We start from the raw sequence: 19,327 nt of genomic DNA, 5'->3' as shown, positions 1-19,327 counted from the left end.
TATGCCTTTCAATCTCTTCTGTGTTTTCTCTTCACCTTTCAAACTTAAAAATAGTGGAGTACACAGAAATCGAGTGCAGATATATAAGAACTTTTTCCTACCTACATCCATACTCTGATCTCATGTAGGACCATGAAATCATGATGTTCTTATAAACTTTGGCAAATCCCATATCCACACCCCCAGCCCCAACTTCCCTATGGGCTCCAGGCCCACACATGCATCGACTTACTCCGTATCTCCCCACTTACGTCTCAGGGCATCTCAACCTAAACAGGCCCTCACTGAGCTCCAGAGAGCTGCTCTTCAAGAGAGGCTTCTCATCTCAGGGAAGCACAATCCAATCTTTTCTTTGCTTAAGTGAAAAACTTTGGCATCCTTCTTCATCCGTTTCCAAGCCATCAGGAAATCCTTGAAGAGTCCGGGTGCTTCACAGCACTCTGCCATGACTAGTCCCCGCGGGTATCTTCTCTCTAGCCCTTGGCACCACTCATCTCCCTGCTCCACCATTGCCCCTGGGGGCCACTCTCAGCACAGCAGCCAGGAGATCTGTTTACAACAAAACTTCCTTATGGCTGTCCACTAGAAGCCTTCTAGTGGCTCCTGCCTCACTCAGGGTGAAGGCCAATGTCCTTATGCTGCCCCACAGGCCTGCCTTGATCTAGCTATGTCCAATACTTAACCTGTCATCTCCCACTTCCTTGTCCCTGAGTGCTTTGCTCCAAACCCATTGACCCCCAATGCTAAGCCTCACACCAGCTAGCCTGATTCCCCCTCAAGGACTCCACTGTTGCTGGCTCTACCCAGACTGTCCCCATCTCCTCACCTCCTTCCTCACTGCAAGGTGCCCTCCTTTGCTTCCTTCAGTTTTCTGCTCAAATGTCACTGTAACACACTGGGCTTCCTAACCACCCTAATGGATATTACGATGGTTTGACTTAGGATTTCTTGACTTTAAGATGGAATGAAAGCACATCCATACAACCAAAGTTTCTCACTTTCAGTGTTGTATTAAATACTTACATGAAATTGATGCTTTCTTATGAAATAGGATTTGTGATCTCATGAAGATAGAAGGGAGATTAGTAGAATGAGGGCAAGGTAGGAAAGGGGAAGAACTGGGGAGTGAAATTGATCAAATTTGATATGTGCATGCATGAATATATCCCAATACACTCTAATTATTTATTTATATATATATATATATATATATATATATATATATACACATACACACACGCACACACATATATATGTCACCAATTAAAAATAAATACATAGAAGACTGATACAATACAGGAAGGGGATGGGGAGGGGTGAGGAGGGAAAGAGGAAGTACTGATGATTGAAATGGAGCAAACTATGTTATATGCATTTATGCATGTCAAACTGAATCCCACTATTATATATAACTGTAATGCACTATTATGCATAACTATAATACACTTTTATTTTATTTCAAATAAAAATATTTTTAAAAATAAAATCAAATAGGGTTTGTGTTAGATGATTTTCCCATCTATAGGCTAATGTATGTGTTCTGAGCACATATGAGGTGGGCTAGGCTAAACTGGGATGTGCAGTAGATTAGGTGTGTTAAATGCATTTTGACTGAGGATATTTTCAACGTAAAATGGGATTCTCAAGAAATAACCCCCATCATAAGTCAAGGAGCACACACAAACAAACACATATACAGAAATGGATGGAGACTGTGCCTGACATCCAGGAGCTGGCCCTGGCCCTGCACACACAGCTAGGCCATGGCACTCGCCCACTAACATGAACAAGTTCAACAACAGACAACGCCAGTCTATGATGAAGAAGGGTCAAGGCAGAAACAAGACCACTCTAACATCATGTCCAAACACAGATGACAAAGCATGCATATTGTCCAAACCACAACATAACAGGCATCTTCCTCTTTCGATTGATATGAATAACTGCTGCTTCTTTATAAATTTCATCTTTAACCTCACTCTAGCCTGTCTTTGTTTTATTTTAGAGACAGACTCACTAAATTGCCCAGGCTGGTCTCGAACTTGTGATCCTCCTGCTTCAGCCTCCCAAGTAGCTGGGATTCCAGGTGTTCTTCACTGCACTTGGAAAAACTGTTCTTTTAGATAAGATTGTTTGAGCTATCCTATCATGGATTTATTCCTGCTTTCTAATAACACCAATCTAGAGCCAACCCCCACTTCATTGGGCCCTCTCCTCCACCACTCTATCAAAGCCCAAATCCTACTGTAGTGTCTTTCTAACATCCTGTTGCTGAGTTGCCCCATGTCCTCCCTGGTGTGTGATCTCCCTCATTGTGATAAGCAATAAGCAGTAGGCTCCACCTGTTTAACTACAAGTGGCCCTGGTGGAGGGTGGTGGCTATAACACCCACATATATAAATTTTCCTTGTCGGTGGAGGGTTTAATTGGCAGTCTTCTCTCTCAGACTATAAGTTCCATGAGCACAAGTCGTCATCTCCTGACCTAGAACTGTGGCTGGCACTCAGTGGGTTCTCAATCACTATTTATCCAGTGACTTCAGAATGAATGGAACATAACTTTGGAAGTAGTGTCCGCCACCCTGCAACCAGTGGTTTATGATGTCAGTGTTGGGTAAATTCAACTGAGTCTTCTGTTTTCAGTCAAGCTCCCAAAAAATCCAACCCTTAGGTGAGGTGTGGCAGGAGATGTCTTTTTCGGTTTTGACTCCCAAGGGAGTGGGTAGGTGTTGACATTGCCATTGCAAGGGGTGCAGCCAAGATCAAGTTCACCGGGGAGCCACTGTTTAGGTCTTGAATACGCTAAGGAACAGTAGCGCTGGGTTTGGTAGAGACAGGCTGCAGGAGGCAAAAATGGCCGTGTGGGGGTTACAGGACAAGCAAGAAGTCCTCCGGCCCTCACTGCTCTTTCTTACTCCAAGAAGCTGTAGCCATTCATCAGAGTTGCAGTGTGCCCATGAAGCCCTTTGCCCGAAATGTACTCCCCCTACCCTACAACTCTGGAAATGCCACAGTTTAGACCCGGTTTGATATAGGAAGCCTACTCATGCACCAGCAGTACAGGATGGGGCAAAGTCATCACCATTTTGATCTATGAGGCAGTGGGCAAGTTCGGAGACGCCACAGAGAAACCTTAGGGTCCAAGGGCCAGCCTAAGAGGTCAACAGTGAAGGAGCCATCTGTGGAAGTGAGAATGAGCTGCAGGGAGAAAGGTGGGGTGCATCACAGAATCAACAGCCCCATTTACAGTCACTGATCAGGCGGGTCCCACTCCCCTCCTTAGCAGAAACAAGAAGAAAGGAAACAGAGTATGGAACCATGGTTAATGAACAAGTGGTGAAGATGTAAGACTGTATTTTAGTGAGGGGCCTTTCAGCCCCAAAGAGGGAAACATAAGAAAGTACTCTTGTTAATGCATGTAAGTAAACAAAGACTCGGCCAGGACCTTTCAAAACTCACTCAGTAGCCTCTTGTGAGTGGAGTCATCTTTAACGAGAATGTCATCCCTGGCAGCTCCCCAGCTGCAGGGGCTCAGTACTTCTCACTTGCCACCTCTAAAAATCTTGTCCCATTATGAGTCTGATCCCAGTTGGTTGGCAGTGGCAGAGGGAATGGCCTCTACCCACCAGTCCCCTCCCAGACATCCATGGAAGCTGTGGGTGTAGCCAGGACAAAACTGGAGGATTCTTGGGCCTGGCTCCAGAAAATTTCTCCAAAAAATAGGCAGTGTGTTCTGTGGAACTGTTTTCCACTCTCAAATGGTTCCATCCTAGATGAGTGGGGATGCCCTCTGGGAGCTGTTCAAAGGTCACAGGCTTTGTTCATTAATATGTTAATGTTCAAAAAGTGAATTAAACATAGGTATTCTAGGGCTGGGGTCGTAGCTCAGTGGTAGAGCATTGGCCTCACACGAGTGAGGCCCTGGGTTTGATCCTCAGCACCACATAAAAACAAATAAATAAATAAATAAAATAAAGATATTCTGTCCATCTACAACTAAAAAAAATATTAAAAAATTTTAAAAAGCCCATATGCATTCTAGGCACCCTGCTGGGAGCAGAGTGGATATAAAGGAATTAAGACAAAGAGGAGAATAAATCATAGTTCTTGTCGTTAAACATAGCACAACTAATGCTCAATGGTGCCCCAAACACTCAAAGCTGAAAAATTAAATGAAGAATGCCATAGAGTTTCAAATTTAAATGCTTTGGCAGAGTCACAGAGGGAAAGGTAAATTGGGGAGGTAACATTCCCAGGAGGCCTTGCTGGGTGAGTACAATTCAACAGTGGAGGAAAGCAGCTTATCCCTGATGATGTGAAGAAAACTCACCACATATAAAACAGACATAAGAGTTGGTAAACTGTATTATCCATGGGTCCAAAGAGAAGTCTCAAAGGAAATAATAATAATAAATACGCAGACAATAAATCTTAAAAGGATGTCTTTCAAGACAATATAATATTAAGAGCAATGTAATGGGTACAAACTTAGATAGGAGGGATGAGTTCTAGTGTTCTGTGGAAATATAGGGTGACTGTATTTAATAATAATTTGCTATATGTTTTGAAATATCAACGAGAGGGTTTGAATGTTCCCAACACACACAAAAAAATGATGAATATACTCTGTATCCCATTAATATGTACAATTATTACATAACAATTTTTTAAAAAGTCATAAAAATCCAGTTTCTCATAAAATCTGTTATAAGTCAACATCTTTTTTTTTTTTTTTTTTTGGTACCAGGGATTGAACCCAAGGGTGCTTAACCACTGAGCCCCATCCCCAGATCTTTTTATATTTTATTTTGAAACAGGGCCTCACTAACTTTCTTAGAGCTTCGTTAAATTGCTGAGGCTGGCTTTGAACTCACCATCCTCCTGCCTCAGTCTTCGGAGTTGCTGGGATTACAGGCATTTGCCACCATGCCCAACTAATATCTTCTTAAATGCTGTTTGTTTCAATACTAAAAACAGGACTGATTTGGTGTGCACTGGCTGGCAAATGTCTCAAACTTTCTTTCTCACATGAGAAAACAGATCATCAGAAACTCATAAATGGTTGGGTTGACAGTATGTCTCCTTCTTCCAACATTTGTTTGTTTGTTTGTGTGTGTGTGTGTGTGTGTGTGTGTGTGTGTGGTGTTGGGGATGTATCATTAAGCTACACCCCCAGCCATCAATGTGGTTTCTTAATGACTAGCTTCCAAGATTGACATAATATCTTTGAGTTGTTTTCAGACGCACCCTTGAGCATTTCTCTGTTTTTTTCATTTTTACTCAGGAGATGGAAGAGAACTGTTAGTAAACAGAAGTTCCTCATGGCTTCATTTGTATGAGAGCATATCAGGGACAACAAATAATATACATTTCTGACTAGTAAAAAGTACATAGAGCCCGGGACACATCTGTAATTCCAGCTGCTTGGAAAGCTGAAGCAGGAGGATCATAAGTTTAGAACCAGTCTCAGCAACTTAGCAAAATACTTTCTCAAAATAAAGATGAAAAGGGCTGGGGATATAGCTCAGTGGTAAAGTGCTCCTGAATTCATTCCTTAGTACAAAAAAAAAAAAAAAAAAAAAAAAGGAAAGAAAAAGAAAAGGAAAGGAAAGAAAAAGAAGAAAATGAAAAAAAGTACATAGAGTTGAAAAAAACCGAAATACAACATATCAAAATATGTAGGTGTAGTAAAAGTAGTGCCAAGAGGGAAAGTAATAGCACTAAATACTTACATTAGAAGTGAGAAAGATCTCAGATCAGTAACTTAAATTCCTCCTTCAAGAGACAAGAAAAAGAATAGCAATATAAACCAAAAGGAAAAAATAAAAAGCATAAACCAATAAAATGGAAAATAGGAGCACAATAGGGAAATTTGATGAAACTAAAACACCTGGTTCTTGAAAAAAATCATTAAAATTGATAAACATCTAGTAACACTAACAAAAACAGAAGACACAATTACCAATACCAAGAATGAAATAAGGGATATCTGATAGCTCTTTCATTACAAAGATAGTGTAAGCAACCTCACAGGATAAATCAGACACCTTTAAGAAATGGATCAATTCCTCAAAACCCACAAACTGCCAAAACTCAATCAAGATGAAACAGACAATCCTAGTCCTATCACCACTAGAGAAACAGAATTAATAATTTAAAAGCTCCACTAAAGAAATATTCAGGCCCACATAGTTCTGGGTTTTTTATTTTTTATTTTTTGAGAATGTTTTAAAATATCAAGGAGAGGGTTTGAAGCAGATAATGGAAGAGGAAGGAATACTTTCAACTTGATACAAACCAAACAAAAACGTCAAAGAGAAACAGACATTATAGAAAAATATTTTCATGAACTTGGACATAAAAGTCCTCAACAATCCAACACCTATTTGTGATCAAAACTCTTGACAACTTAGGAGTATGGGAGACTTAGCATGACTTGATAGAGAGCATCCACAAGAATCCTACTCTGAAAGTGGTTGTTAAAAAAATATCAATCAATATTGATTATATACTTAAATGTAAACATGAAACTACAAGCTTTTTAGAAAAACCAGGCAAAAATTTTCAGGATTTAAGGTTGGGCAAAGAATTCTTAGATTTGACGCCAAAAGCATGGAAACATTGATAAATTGGATTTCTTTTCTTTTTAGATTAGATTACATGTTTGCTTTCCCACATTCTGAAAATATTTAAATACAATATTTTTTTGGTTTAATTTCTTCTTTCTTTAAAAAATTTTTTTATATACATGACAGTAGAGTTTATTTTGACATATATGCATGAAGTATACTAATTAGGATTCCATTTGTGTGGTTGGTTGTACATGATGTGGAGTTTCTCTGGTGGTATATTCATATATGAACATAGGAAAGTTAAGTCCGATTCATTCTGCTATCTTTTCTGTTTGCATCCCCCCTCCCTTCCCTTCATTTCCCCTTTGTCTAATTCAATGAACTTCTATTCTTCCCTCCATGCCTCTTTATTGTGTGTTAGCATCCACATATCCGCCTTTGGTTTTTAGGACTGGCTTATTTCACTTAGCATGATAATCTTCAGATCCATTCATTTACTGGCAAAAGTCATTCTTTTCTATGGCTAAGTAATATTTCATTGTGTACATGTACCATATTTTTTTATATCCATTCATCTATTGAAGGGCACCTAGGCTGGTTCCAAACCTTAGCTGTTGTGAATTGAGCTCCTATAAACATTGATGTGGCTATGTAATTGTAGTATATAGATTTTAAATCCTTTGGTATCTACAGAGGAGTGGGATAACTGGGCCAAATGGCAGTTCCATTCCAAGTTTTCTGAGGCATCTCCATACTGCTTCTCAGAGTGGTTGCACCAATTTGCAGTCCCATTAGCAATGTACAAGTGTACATTTCCCCCACATCCTCCCAAACATCTATTGATACTTGTATTCTTTTTTTTTTTAAAGGTTTCTGCTTTTTTTTTTAAAGAGAGAGTGAGAGAGGAGAGAGAGAGAGAGAGAGAGAGAGAGAGAGAGAGAGAGAATTTTTTTTTTAACATTTATTTATTTTTTTTTTTTTTAGTTCTCGGCGGACACAACATCTTTGTTGGTATGTGGTGCTGAGGATCGAACCCGGGCCGCACGCTGTTCAGTTCCTTTGCTCATTTATTGATTGGGTTATTTGGGTTATCTGTATTTCATCAAAAAATTAAAATTTGGGGGTCTGTGTTAGTCCATGTGGAAAGGATGAGTTATATACCAGGAAAAAATATTTGCAAATCACACATCCAAATAAGGACTGGTATTGAAAAAATATAAAGAACTCTCAAAACTCAATTGTAAACACAACAAAAACCCAAGTCATCCAATTAGAAAAAGGGCAAATGATAAGAACAGATATTTTATTGAAAAAGTTGTAAGATGTAAGTCGGCATATGAAAAGTTGTTCAGTCATCAGGGAAATGCAAATTAAAACCACAATGAGATATCATTGTACCTTCCAGGATGACAAAAATTAAAAATTGACAACAGCAAATGCTGTGAAGGAAACAAACAGAATCACTCATACATTTGTTGGTGGGAATGTAAAATGATCCAGTCACTCTGGAAAACAATTTGGACAGTCTTTCTTTCTTCTTTTCTTTATTTTTCTTTCTCTCTCTGTCTCTCTCTCTATTTCTCTGTCTCTGTCTCTCTCCTTTCCAATGGGGTCTCACTATGTTGCCCACACTAGTCTAGAGCTCCCAGGCTCAACAGTCCTCCTGCCTCAGCCTCCATGTCACTGGGATTATAGGCTAAGCTAGATTTCCTACAACAAATGAATGGCTAAACAAACTATGTTACATTCATATTATGGATAACTATTCAACAGTAAAAAGGAATTATTGATATATGTAATAACTTGAGTAAATATCCAGGAAATTATGCTAAGTTTAAAAATGCAATCCCTAAACATTAAATACTGTGTGATTCTATTTATACAACATTTTCAAAATGACAAAATTTCAAAAATGGAGAACATTTTAATGGTTTCCAGGTGTTAGAAGTGGGGGTGGAGTGCTGGAAGAGAAGTAAATATGATTATAAAAGGATAAAGATGATCTTTGGAGTGTTTAAACTTAAACTATTGAGTATCATGACTGTGGTGGTGAATATACAAACTTGCAGAGGTGAGGGAACTGTATATCACACACACACACATACACACACACACACACACCATTTCCAGTAAAACTGGGGAAATACAAGACCAGTGGATTGAATCAATGTTAATGCACTATAGTGTTGCACTTTGGGAAAAATTGGGTACAATGTACAGGGGAAGTTTCTATTATTTCTTACAACTGCCTGTGAATCTCCAATGATCTTTATAGAAATTCAATTAAGAAAAACTTATTCAAAAGTTATCCCCAATACCAAAACCCAACCAACCAAACAAAAAAGGTCACAGATCCTTTTAGTGTGTCTCCCCACCCATCGAAGGCTCTGAGTTAAAATGATTTTAAAGAAGACATCATTTCCCATACTATTTACAGTATTTCAGCATATACAGGCTTGGGAGGCTGAGGCAGAAGGATGTTGAGTTCAAAGTCTTCCTCAGCAAAAGTGAGGCACTAAGCAACTCAGTGAGACCCTGTCTCTAAATAAAGTACAAAATAGGGCTGGGGATGTGGCTCAATGGGTGAGTGCCCCTGAGTTCAATCCCTGGTACCATCTCCCCCCCAAATGGAAAGCTGCCAAATACATTTTATTCAAATAATATCAGTACTAAAAACCACACATGGAACCCACAGACAAAAGAGAACTTTTAAAAATGAAGCCCCTTTGGTTGAGATGGAGAGGGAACTCTGTTCAGTTACTTCTTCCCCTCCTTTCTACTCTTCTCCTTGACCCTCCTTGGCCTGTTCCCTTCCTCACCTAAGAGCTATCCAGTTCACTGTTGAAAATCACTGTGTGAAACATCACATGATACCCCATTAATATGTACAATTGTTTAGGTGCTTTATGTATCAGTTAAAAATTATAAAAATGGGCCATTGCCGCAGCCACGATGCCGAAACGAAAGAAGCAGAATCAGCAACAGCAGCCACCACTGCCCGAGCGGGAAGAGACTGGAGATGAGGAGGATGAGAGTCCCATAGGACCACCCAGCCTTCTGGGCCCTCCTCCCATGGCCAATGGAAAGCCTGGTGACCCCAAGTCAGCTCTTCACAGAGGTCCTCCAGGATCAAGGGGACTGATGATTCCACCACTGCTGAGTCTCCCACCTCCTCCCTGATTGGGCCCCTGCCCCGGGGAGGCCTCGGCCACAGACAAATCTGACCGCCCCGTCTGTCGACACTTTTCGAAAAAGGGTCACTGTAGATATGAAGACCTCTGTGCCTTCTACCACCCAGGCGTCAATGGACCTCCTCTGTGAGACTGTGCCTTCCCATCCAGGCTGGAAGGAGCCCTCTGTGACCCAGCGGCCATGTATTTCCCTGTGGCCCTGTGATGGCTACTGTGAGGCTCTTCCACCCAACACCCTCGGTTAATGACACGTCCACCCCCATCCACCACCTCCCTGGTTTGGGTCCAGAGTTGTGTTTCATCACTGGTTCGCAGCGCGCTCTGTATTCTGATCCAGCCTCCAGAGACATGCCTTCGGGACCCCTTGCTCCCTTCAACTGCCTCCTGGATCTTCTTCCCTTTCGCCAAATGACTGCTGAACAGGAAACCTCTTTGGTGCTGTTTCTTGTGCATCTGTCCACCTGTCCCCAGTACTGCCCTCAATTCCTGAGAGCCCTGGAGCGGTTTCCTACCCACTTTAGCTGCTTATTTTAAGACCTTTTTATGTGACATCCCAGTGTTTTCAGCTGCTTGGGAAACTCACCAGGTTTTCTGACCTGGGGTCAAGTTTGGGTGACTGGTACAGAGTTGCTCCCTGAAAGGCAACTGCCCCTGCTTTGGGATTTCGTAGTTTCTCTGTCAGTAGTATGATCCCCACCGCTATGGTCTGTGATCACTGTGCTTTGTGAAACTGTGCATCCCCTCGTAGCCTCTCTCACTGTCCGTGGCATTTTTGTGATTTCCCAACACTAGAATAAGTTTTTCTGCCAAAATGAGTGAGGCTCTTGGTGCCCTCTAGACTTTCCCCACATCCCAACTTGGGAGAATCGTGAAACTCCACAAGACTGCCTCCCTGGTCCTCCCTGTACTTCTCCTGGTGTTGATTATTCTTGGTCTGACACTGACCAATGATGTCTTGTAAAGCCTCAGATGGGCCTCCCTACCCAGCTCCTTTTCAGCCTGTCTTAGTTAGACTATGTCATTGTGAAGCCACCAGCCCTTTCATTTGAATTCTGTGAATCTCCACCTGGCCTATCTATGGGTGGAACCTGGACAGTACTGTTGCTCTCTTCTGACACTCTTCCCTCACATCCCTGGCACTGGTTGTTTTCTGTGAAAACGGCAGTGAACAGGTTCAGTTTTGAGCTGGCCCTGAGGAAATGGGTCAGGAGTTGTGTGGGCAAGAGGGAGGGATGAGAGCGTTGGAGAACTGAGAATGATTTTTTTTCTTTTTAACATTTTTTTATATTAGTAATAAACGCAGTGGAAACCAAAAAAAATTATAAAAATGAAAATATAAAAATAAAAAAGGAAAATGACCACTATTGCACAAAGCTAATTATTGAGAATTATAACTGAAAAATCCCAAATATCACACTAGGAAATTGATTTCAAATGAAACTATCATCTAATGTCACTTACAAAGAAAGGTTTATCTCAAGAGCATTAAAATGGTACAAAATGTAAAATACTTTACTATATGTATGATATGACACATCATTGATCCAATAAGAATCCCGTATGATAAACTTAAAAGTTGCTGGAAAAGAAACTTAATAAAATTAATATCCATCCCTGGTTCTTTTTCAAAAACCAATTTACTAATAATAGAAGGAAATGTTCTTAGCTTGACAGACAATGGGGTGAAGAACCATCCCTGCATCTTAAGGACATGCTCTGAGCCTCCAGGAGATTTATCTTCTGGAGCTTAATGTAAGACTGGGGGTCAGAGGCTCTGGTGAGGGACCAATCAAAGGCTACTGCATGGGACAGGGCGAGAATAAAGAGAATAGGGGTGTCATGCTTGCCTGGGGAGGGGTGGCTCACTAAGAAGAGGGCCTGACATTGGCTTGGGCTGTGAGGAAAAAAGAGAAATTGAAATGGACTCCAAGGTTCAGATGTTGAGTGAATGAGCAGTGTCTCACTCAGAAATGGAGTGGGGGGGGACAAGCTTTGTGGTCAGGGGATAAAATCCATTTTTTTCCAGAAATGCCACAGAGGTGAGATGAAGTGTGGCAACATGCCACATCCCCAAAGAATTTCCAACACTTTCTTCTTGACTCAAGGTCTGCTAATTTCCAAGGAAAGTCTTTTTTTTTTTTCATGAGAAAAACCTGGATTCATTAAATTGCCTAATAAATGCAACATATTTTGACGTGGATTCTAGAGTCCCAAGCAGCTTCAGGAGAAATCTGAGATATAAAGTCTGGTTTTGTGTTGCATTTATAGCTGCATAATAAGAAGACTGGAGAAAGTTGGGTAACTAATGATCATTATTGAATTTTCTATAATGAGCCTTTACATTCTTTTTTTCATAGGACTGGGGATGTAACTCAGGGGTAGAGCACTTGCCTATCGCGCTTGAAGCTTGAAGCTCTAGGTTCAATTTCCAGTCTGGAATATAATTGAGAGAAGCTTTTTTTTTTTTTTTTTTTTTTTGCTAGAAGGAGCTTTCAAACACAATAGATAGGGAGGAAAAGGGAAGTAAAACCACTCAAGTTTTTCCATCATGGGGAAAACTGGGAGTTAAATATGCCAGGAAGATTTCCCAGAATAAAGAGAAGATTTTGTGCAAGGACATTGTGAAGACAAACCATCCCCAGATTTGTCCCTCTTGATCCTGATTTTTAAAATCTTCCCTTACCGATTGCTGGTACCTGCGGCATGGGCAGCAGAACAGCATTTGTGAGCCTTAGCAAAAATCAAGTTTCTATAATGCACAATAAATGACAAAGAACATTTCCCTCACTGGAGTTTTATCAGGGCCCTTGTGGCAGATTTCGAGTGGGATTGGGTTGGCGGAGGAAAGGGAGTAGGAGTTGGGAGGGCTTCAGGGAATCGTGACTCATTTTCTGATGTTGAAAAAGGAGGAGAGGAAAGAATGACAGGAGAAGTGGTCCTTAAAGAACCTCAGAGAAGTCTGCTGGTATCTGTGCAGATACTTCTTTCTCCTTTGAAGAGGTTTTAATTTCTGTTGTCTCATTCAGTCTTCACTCTGTGAAGATCCCATGGAGATGCTAACCTGCAGGCCCACCTGCAGAGCTTCAAAAGGCCATGGGCACTCCTCCACTGAGAAGCTGTCTCCCCCAAAAGCACATAAAATTTACCCATCTGCCACAAGAAATGTAAATCATGTGACTTTTACAGAAGGAGGCAAGAAACGAGTCGAGCTGCGATGACTCTCTCTCTTGTGTTCCATTTGTAAATATTTAAGCATGTATTCACATTGCCTTCTGAGATGCCTTTCTTTTTAAAGCTCATACATTCTTCCTTTAAAATCTTGGTAACTTTAGTCACTTTAACCAAAGAACCTTGTTAGATGCAACGCCTGGAGCTCCAGTGTGTCATTGCAAGCTTTTGAAATCCCAGAAGGTCCTTGCAGAAGGACAAAAAAACATGGGCCCAGTGGTTGGAACACCAACCTGAGAAGACTCACATGGGGCTGTTGACAAGAGGAGTGGGGGACAAGAGGCAGGGAGCCAGCACTGTGGGTAGGACAGAGGGAGATGGCTCTCAAATAGCTTCCAACAAATCCTAGCAGGGGGCACCTCCCACATTTCTCAAAGGACATGCAGTTTTCTCCTCCTGCAGCAGAGAGAAGCTCTTCTTTCTTTTTAAAGTTGTAGGTTGTAGGGTAGATTCCATTACCATTAGGTTCAGGTCCAAGTCCAAAGGGCAGCCCAAGTCTCTCGTGCCAAGCGACTCCTGCTCCATCAACATGGTCCAGATGTGGAATACCTATGAAAACATAAATGTAGTAAACAATATGTAATATAATGTACAATAAGAATATAATATTAACAAATACACACACACGTGCACGCGCTCACACACACACACACACACACACACACACAAAAGCTATAGCTTATTATTTCCAATCTGTTGTAATGTACCTGTGTCAATTTCATTAAAATATTGGACAGCATTGAAAATTGGGGACTTAATGGGTTAAGTTTGGAAAGTTTCTTAATTCTTCTGTCAGATTCTGGTCTCCATGTGTAATTTGAATGTCACACGCCCTCATGAAATCATTTAGCTTTGCCCCAGGAAGCCTTCAGAAGTGGTCTTGTGGGATGACATGATTTCGTTCTCATTTATGGTTTTTCTTTCAATCTGTATAGCAGGTGTGAGCACCCTTCCATTTCACCTTTCAGAGAGGAACATTCATAAATGGGACCCCAAATCCATTGGCCATTGCTCTCTGCAATATCAATGTTTTTGTTTCTTTTTGCTTTAAAATAATCAAACTTGAGCTGCTCAGTATACATTCGTGGGCTCCAGAGTCAGGAAATGATGCTTTTTGACGTTGTTATAAATGGCTTATTTTAAAATTTCATTTTCTATTAGTTTGTTGCTCCTCTATAGAAATACAATTGATTTTTGAGCTTTTATTTCCAGGGTTCCTGATAAATCACTTATTAATTATAATAATCTATATCAAAATCTCTGCAGATAATAACAGTTTATTTCTTCCTTTCTAATCCCTGAAGTTCTTAATCTTTCTCTAGTTTATTCCACCTCCTTTGATGTACAGGACGTGATGAATAGAAATGGCGCTCACAGGCAACCTTGTCTTAGTCTTGACTTTAGGAGAAAAACACTTAATGTTTCATATCTTTTTTGTTTGTGGTACTGGGGATTGAACCAAGGCTCTATCACTGAGCTGCATCCCCAGCCTTTTTTATTTTATTTTTTAAAAAATATTTCTAAAGGTTTTTTTTTTTGTAGTTGTTGTTGTAGAAGGACATAAGACCTATTTTATTTATTTATTTTTATGTGGTGCTGAGAATCCAACCCAGTGCCTCAAAATGCTAGGCAAGTGCTCCACCACTGAGCTACAACTTCAGCCCCCTTCTTATTTTTTAAATTTTGAGGCCGTGTCTTGCTAACTCACCCAGGCTGGCCTTAAGCCTGCAGTCCTCCTGCCCCAGCCTCTGAGCAGCTGGGATCACAGGTGCATGCCACTGTCCTGGCTTGGAGCCCTCTGTATACACCATTCTGGATTCTCTGCCACACCTGTCTTGTTCTAGTGAGCATCTTCTAGAGAGCATCTTCTCATGGGCTCTGGTCACACACGTGCTTTTTAAAAAAATTTTTTTAGTTGTAGTTGGGCACAATACCTTTATTTTATTTGTTTATTTTTATGTGGTGCGGAGGATCGAACCCAGGGCCTCGAAAGTGCAAGGCTCGCATATGCTAGGCGTGAGCTCTACCTCTGAGCCACAACCCCAGCCCCATGTGCTTTGATAGCCTTTTCCTCCATACTATGTGATTTTTTTCCCCTTCCTGCCCAGAGATCTTCCCTGGTGATTCTGAGGTGAGAGATATCACAGGTCCCCATAGGGTGTCTTCATAAGCACAACCCCTAGGCCAAGTTTGTCTCCTCTCCTGGGCTGAGAAGCGGATGATCTAGCTGCGAGGGCCCCCTCCTCTTGACTCTCCCTCCTCCCCATCCTCCCTTGCCCACTCCCCACCCTCTAGCTCCTAGAGATTCCTTCAGGCTTTGCTGTTTGGGAAACTCAGACTGAGATAATTGAAAACAGGTGTGATTGTAGAAAGCCAACTCTCAGAATTTTGGAGCTAATTACTCACAGGGTCAAGACCTCAGCGCTCCATAATGGATGATCAGATATGTGTGTGATAACAGCGGCATTGGAAGTGTTGGGCTTTTAAGCTGTGGTTGATGTGGAGGAGGTCTGGGTGGTAAGGGAGGTACAGTGGAGGCAGTGGCTGTGGCTCCTGGATGCTGGGGGCAGTGCGTGAGGCTGGGGGAGCATGCTTGTCATTGTTAATGGCATGGGAAGCCTTGGGGGCGTGGAAGCCAGGGGGCTCAGTGCAGCCAGCTGTCAACTGCAGGCACTCTGAAAAGGACAAATGAGAGGCTTATCTCCAAAAGTCACAGGGAACTGTGCTGAAAACCAGTTCTGCTGATTTTTGTCCCTGAGTATCTGGGAGCTGTTATGAGCACAGCACAGTCAAGATTGTTATGAGTTTGTGATGAATCGATGCTTTCCCTGGAATGAAGTGAGCCCTGGGAATACTCTTAAAGTTCACTTTGCCTGTTGTTTATACATCCTGCCGACTTTCTTTTGCTTACTGTTGTGTGGTAGATCTTTTCCCACCCTTTTTTTCTTTCAACTTGTCTTTATGTTTCCTATAAAGAACATTTAGACGGCTCTGGCTTTTAAAAAGAAATCTGCCAATTTCTGCCTTTTAACTGAAGTGTTTAGGTAAGCGTTTAAATAATTGGTTTATCCTTCCATTTGTTTCCAAAAACATATTTTTATATCAATATTTCCCCCTTCGGGCGCATAAGGTAACATAATATAAGCATTGTTCTAGTACTTTTCTTTCCCCTTCTTGACAATGTATCATGGAGATGAACTCGGGTTGGTTTATGGGCCTCTTCCTCATTTCTTTTTATAGTTGCAGTGTTTTCCATTGTTACGATGTGCCAATGTTTATTCAAACCGTTCCTATTGACAACATCTGGGTCCAGTCTTTAGCGATTCCAAGTACAGTTGCAAGGAGAAGCATCGTGCATATGTCCTTTTTGTATTTTTGCTCATGTAATTTTGGATAGAACTGTGTCCATGGGCTGCTGGTCAGAGAACACAAGCACATGAAAATTTGCTCCCTATGAGAAGTTCCTCTTTGTGGGGAGGGCACCTGTTTGCATTGCCCAGGTGGGGCTTCTCAATTGGAAGTTCGGCCTCAGAGTGATGGGGAGGCCTGTCCATTATCCCAGGCCTCTAAATGCCAGAGCACAGAGTTCTTTTCCCATATAACATTCAGTTTCTTTAAAGAGAGGTTATCTGATCGTTGCCTGGAGGGAGTGTACATTACTTCCAGGTGTCTGTGTCTCCATGTGTGTACAAAGGCAGGGTGATGGGAGGACAATGATGGTGAGTCCACTTGTTCCAGATGTCTATCTTCTGTGGTAGCTCATGCTGCACTTCCACCAAGTATTTCTGAGCCCTGAGTCTGTCTTCATTTCTGTAAGACAAGCTGACTTCCTTTTAGGGGTAAGGCTGAATACCTTGTTCTTGGCGGGGACTTCTGTCCACATGTTAGAGTTTTGTTTTATTTTTGGAGATGGGGTCTTGCTGTTGTCTAGGTTAGTCTTGAACTACAAGGCTCAAGCAGTCCTTCTGCCTTAACCTCCCAGGTAGCTGTGTCTGCAGGTGCACACACCTCAGGCAGCCAGTACTTGTTCCTCTGCATGGGCTCTTTGTCTTGCAGAACTTTGCTGCAATCTCTTGTCTGTTTGCATCCTACCTTACTCTTTTTACTATTGAGGGTTCATACCTTCTACATTAATTAATACCATTTTATGGGTTTGAGACTGAAGAGATGACACATTTGTGGTGTTACTCCATCATTTTGGTCCAGAACACCAAAACTTTAGAAGGAGGCATTGAGGACTCAGGAAAGGAAACAGAATTTCCAATGAGGGTTGCCTTGGACTGAGCTTAGCTTAGCTCACCTCTACTTCCTGGTTTTTGAGAAACACAAGTAAAGGATTTGAATTATTTTGAAGCTACTTTTGGTTGTGAGATGAGTGTTATTTTTTTCTTTTACTTGACCACATGGGGATCTTGATACATAATGGATTAGTGACCAACTGAATTAATTTTGAAAATAGAGCCAATCTTTTTTTTTAATATTTTAGTTTTTGGTGGACACAACATCTGTATTTTATTTTTATGTGGTGCTGAGGATTGAACCCAGCACCCCACACATGCCAGGCGAGCGTGCTACCGCTTGAGCCACATCCCCAGCCCATAAAGCCAATCTTATGCTTAAAAACTTGGGCATAATGAAGTATTTGACTCAGCAATTCACACAGACACTTGTACACACAAACCCTCCCCCCCACCACCACCAAGAAAGAGAAATTAAAAAATCAAAACCAACCCAAAACAACAACAAATAAGACATCTGCAGAATTGTGTTCTGTGCTGGGGTGGATTCCAGCCATTCTCTGATGTGAAGCTAGTAGCCTGGGAGGGCATCATTGATTCCCTTGCAGACCTGGGCTAAATGTGTCAAAATGACCAACAAGGGTCTTTTTCAGGTGTCAGGGTTAGATCTAGAAGTACCATTTGAGAATTCATGGGGGCCTTTGCATAGGCCATACATGTTCTCAGGAGCCTTGCTTCTTTTGAGACTAAGATATAAAATAAACATTTATCCTTATAAATGGCAAATGTCTCTCTTGCGTAATCAATAATCTAACTTCCATCTACCCAGGAACATATTGTTTCAGGCACTGTCCTTGGTGCTGGGAACAGGACAATCCTTGTGGTCAGGGAATTTATAGTCTGTTGGGGAGTGTGGGGCAGGTGGACCAGCAAAAAGACAGTTAAACAAAATGATACGATGATGCTTGCTATTATAGTGAAATGAACAGATGAGTCAAGGATTTAATTATCATAACTAACAATGTACATTTTTATACATGCTCACTTTGACAGTGCATATATTAAAACTGAAGCAATACAGAAAAAAAAAATTGGCTTGGTTCCTGAGCAGAGATGACAGAAACTCATGAGGCACTTTTATTTTTGCGAGGCAGCCTGTTGTAGTGGGAATGTCGGACTTGGTCCCCAAAGCCTGGGTTTGATAGATTTCCACTTCTACTTTTTATTTCTGTCAACTTAGCCCTCTCTGCACCTCCGTTTCCTACTTTTTTAAGAGAGGAAACTGAGCAGGGGAAAGACGAAATGCTGGTTGAGGCTGTTCCACATTGAAGCTCCCACAGGGTGGATTCCAGCCATTCTCTGATGTGAAGCTAATAGCCTGGGAGGATATCATAGATTCCCTTGCAGATTTGGGCTAAATGTGTCAAAATAACCAAAAAAAGGTCTTTTTCAGGTGTCAGGGTTAGACCTAGAAGTACCATCTGGGGGAACAATCTTGACAAGTTTCATGGCAGTGGAGTTACATTGCTCTTTATGTCTGAAATCACAGGTGCTGCCTCCAGGAAAATGCGCTCTGAAACATAACACGTAGACCTGTCTCACCAACAGGGTGAGCAGAGCACGTGTGGTGCACACTCAGAGGTTCAGGGGCCAGTTCAGGTTACCAACTCCTGCTCACACTGGGGAATCTATTCAGGAGCCATCAAACCATCAGAACAGCCCCCTGAAAAACTTGTTAATAATGTCCTAAGGAAGTCTTTGGGGAACCCAGTATTCCATAAGATTTAGTCACTTGGAGGATAAATATGTGTTTTGGCTTATGATACATTTTGAAGATCTAGCATCTACCTCGTCCAAGTTCATTGCAGATCTATGGGAAATGCAAAGGTCTATTTTGTTGCCAAGTACCTAACTCACTATTCCTCAGCACTGCAGGTGGGGCGGGAGTGGTATCGTGTGCTGGTAGTGGGAATTCATTGCTTTGCTATTTTAATTGTGATAACATGCGCAATTCATAAGGTTTACCATGGGTTCATGTTCCAGTGTAAGGCTTGGTAGTGTTAAATACGCTCACATTCATAGGCAACCGATCTCCACCT

At 41.5% G+C, this 19,327-nt stretch overlaps 1 protein-coding gene across 1 annotated transcript; it reads left to right on the top strand.

Annotated features, from left to right (window-relative positions):
* Positions 1 to 9,523: 9,523 nt before the first annotated feature.
* LOC144255481 (proline-rich protein 3-like) lies at positions 9,524 to 9,993 on the top strand. Its single transcript, XM_077800251.1, has 2 exons — positions 9,524 to 9,689; positions 9,786 to 9,993. Exons 1-2 carry the CDS (start codon positions 9,524 to 9,526, stop codon positions 9,890 to 9,892), a joined length of 273 nt encoding a protein of 90 aa, XP_077656377.1. The 3' UTR covers positions 9,893 to 9,993.
* The last annotated feature ends 9,334 nt before the right edge of the window (positions 9,994 to 19,327 follow it).

This window comes from Urocitellus parryii, chromosome 6 (assembly GCF_045843805.1).
Source record: "Urocitellus parryii isolate mUroPar1 chromosome 6, mUroPar1.hap1, whole genome shotgun sequence".
NCBI lineage: Eukaryota > Metazoa > Chordata > Mammalia > Rodentia > Sciuridae > Urocitellus > Urocitellus parryii.
The sequence above is the reverse complement of the archived record's forward strand: the minus strand, read 5'-3'. Positions and strand labels throughout refer to the sequence as shown.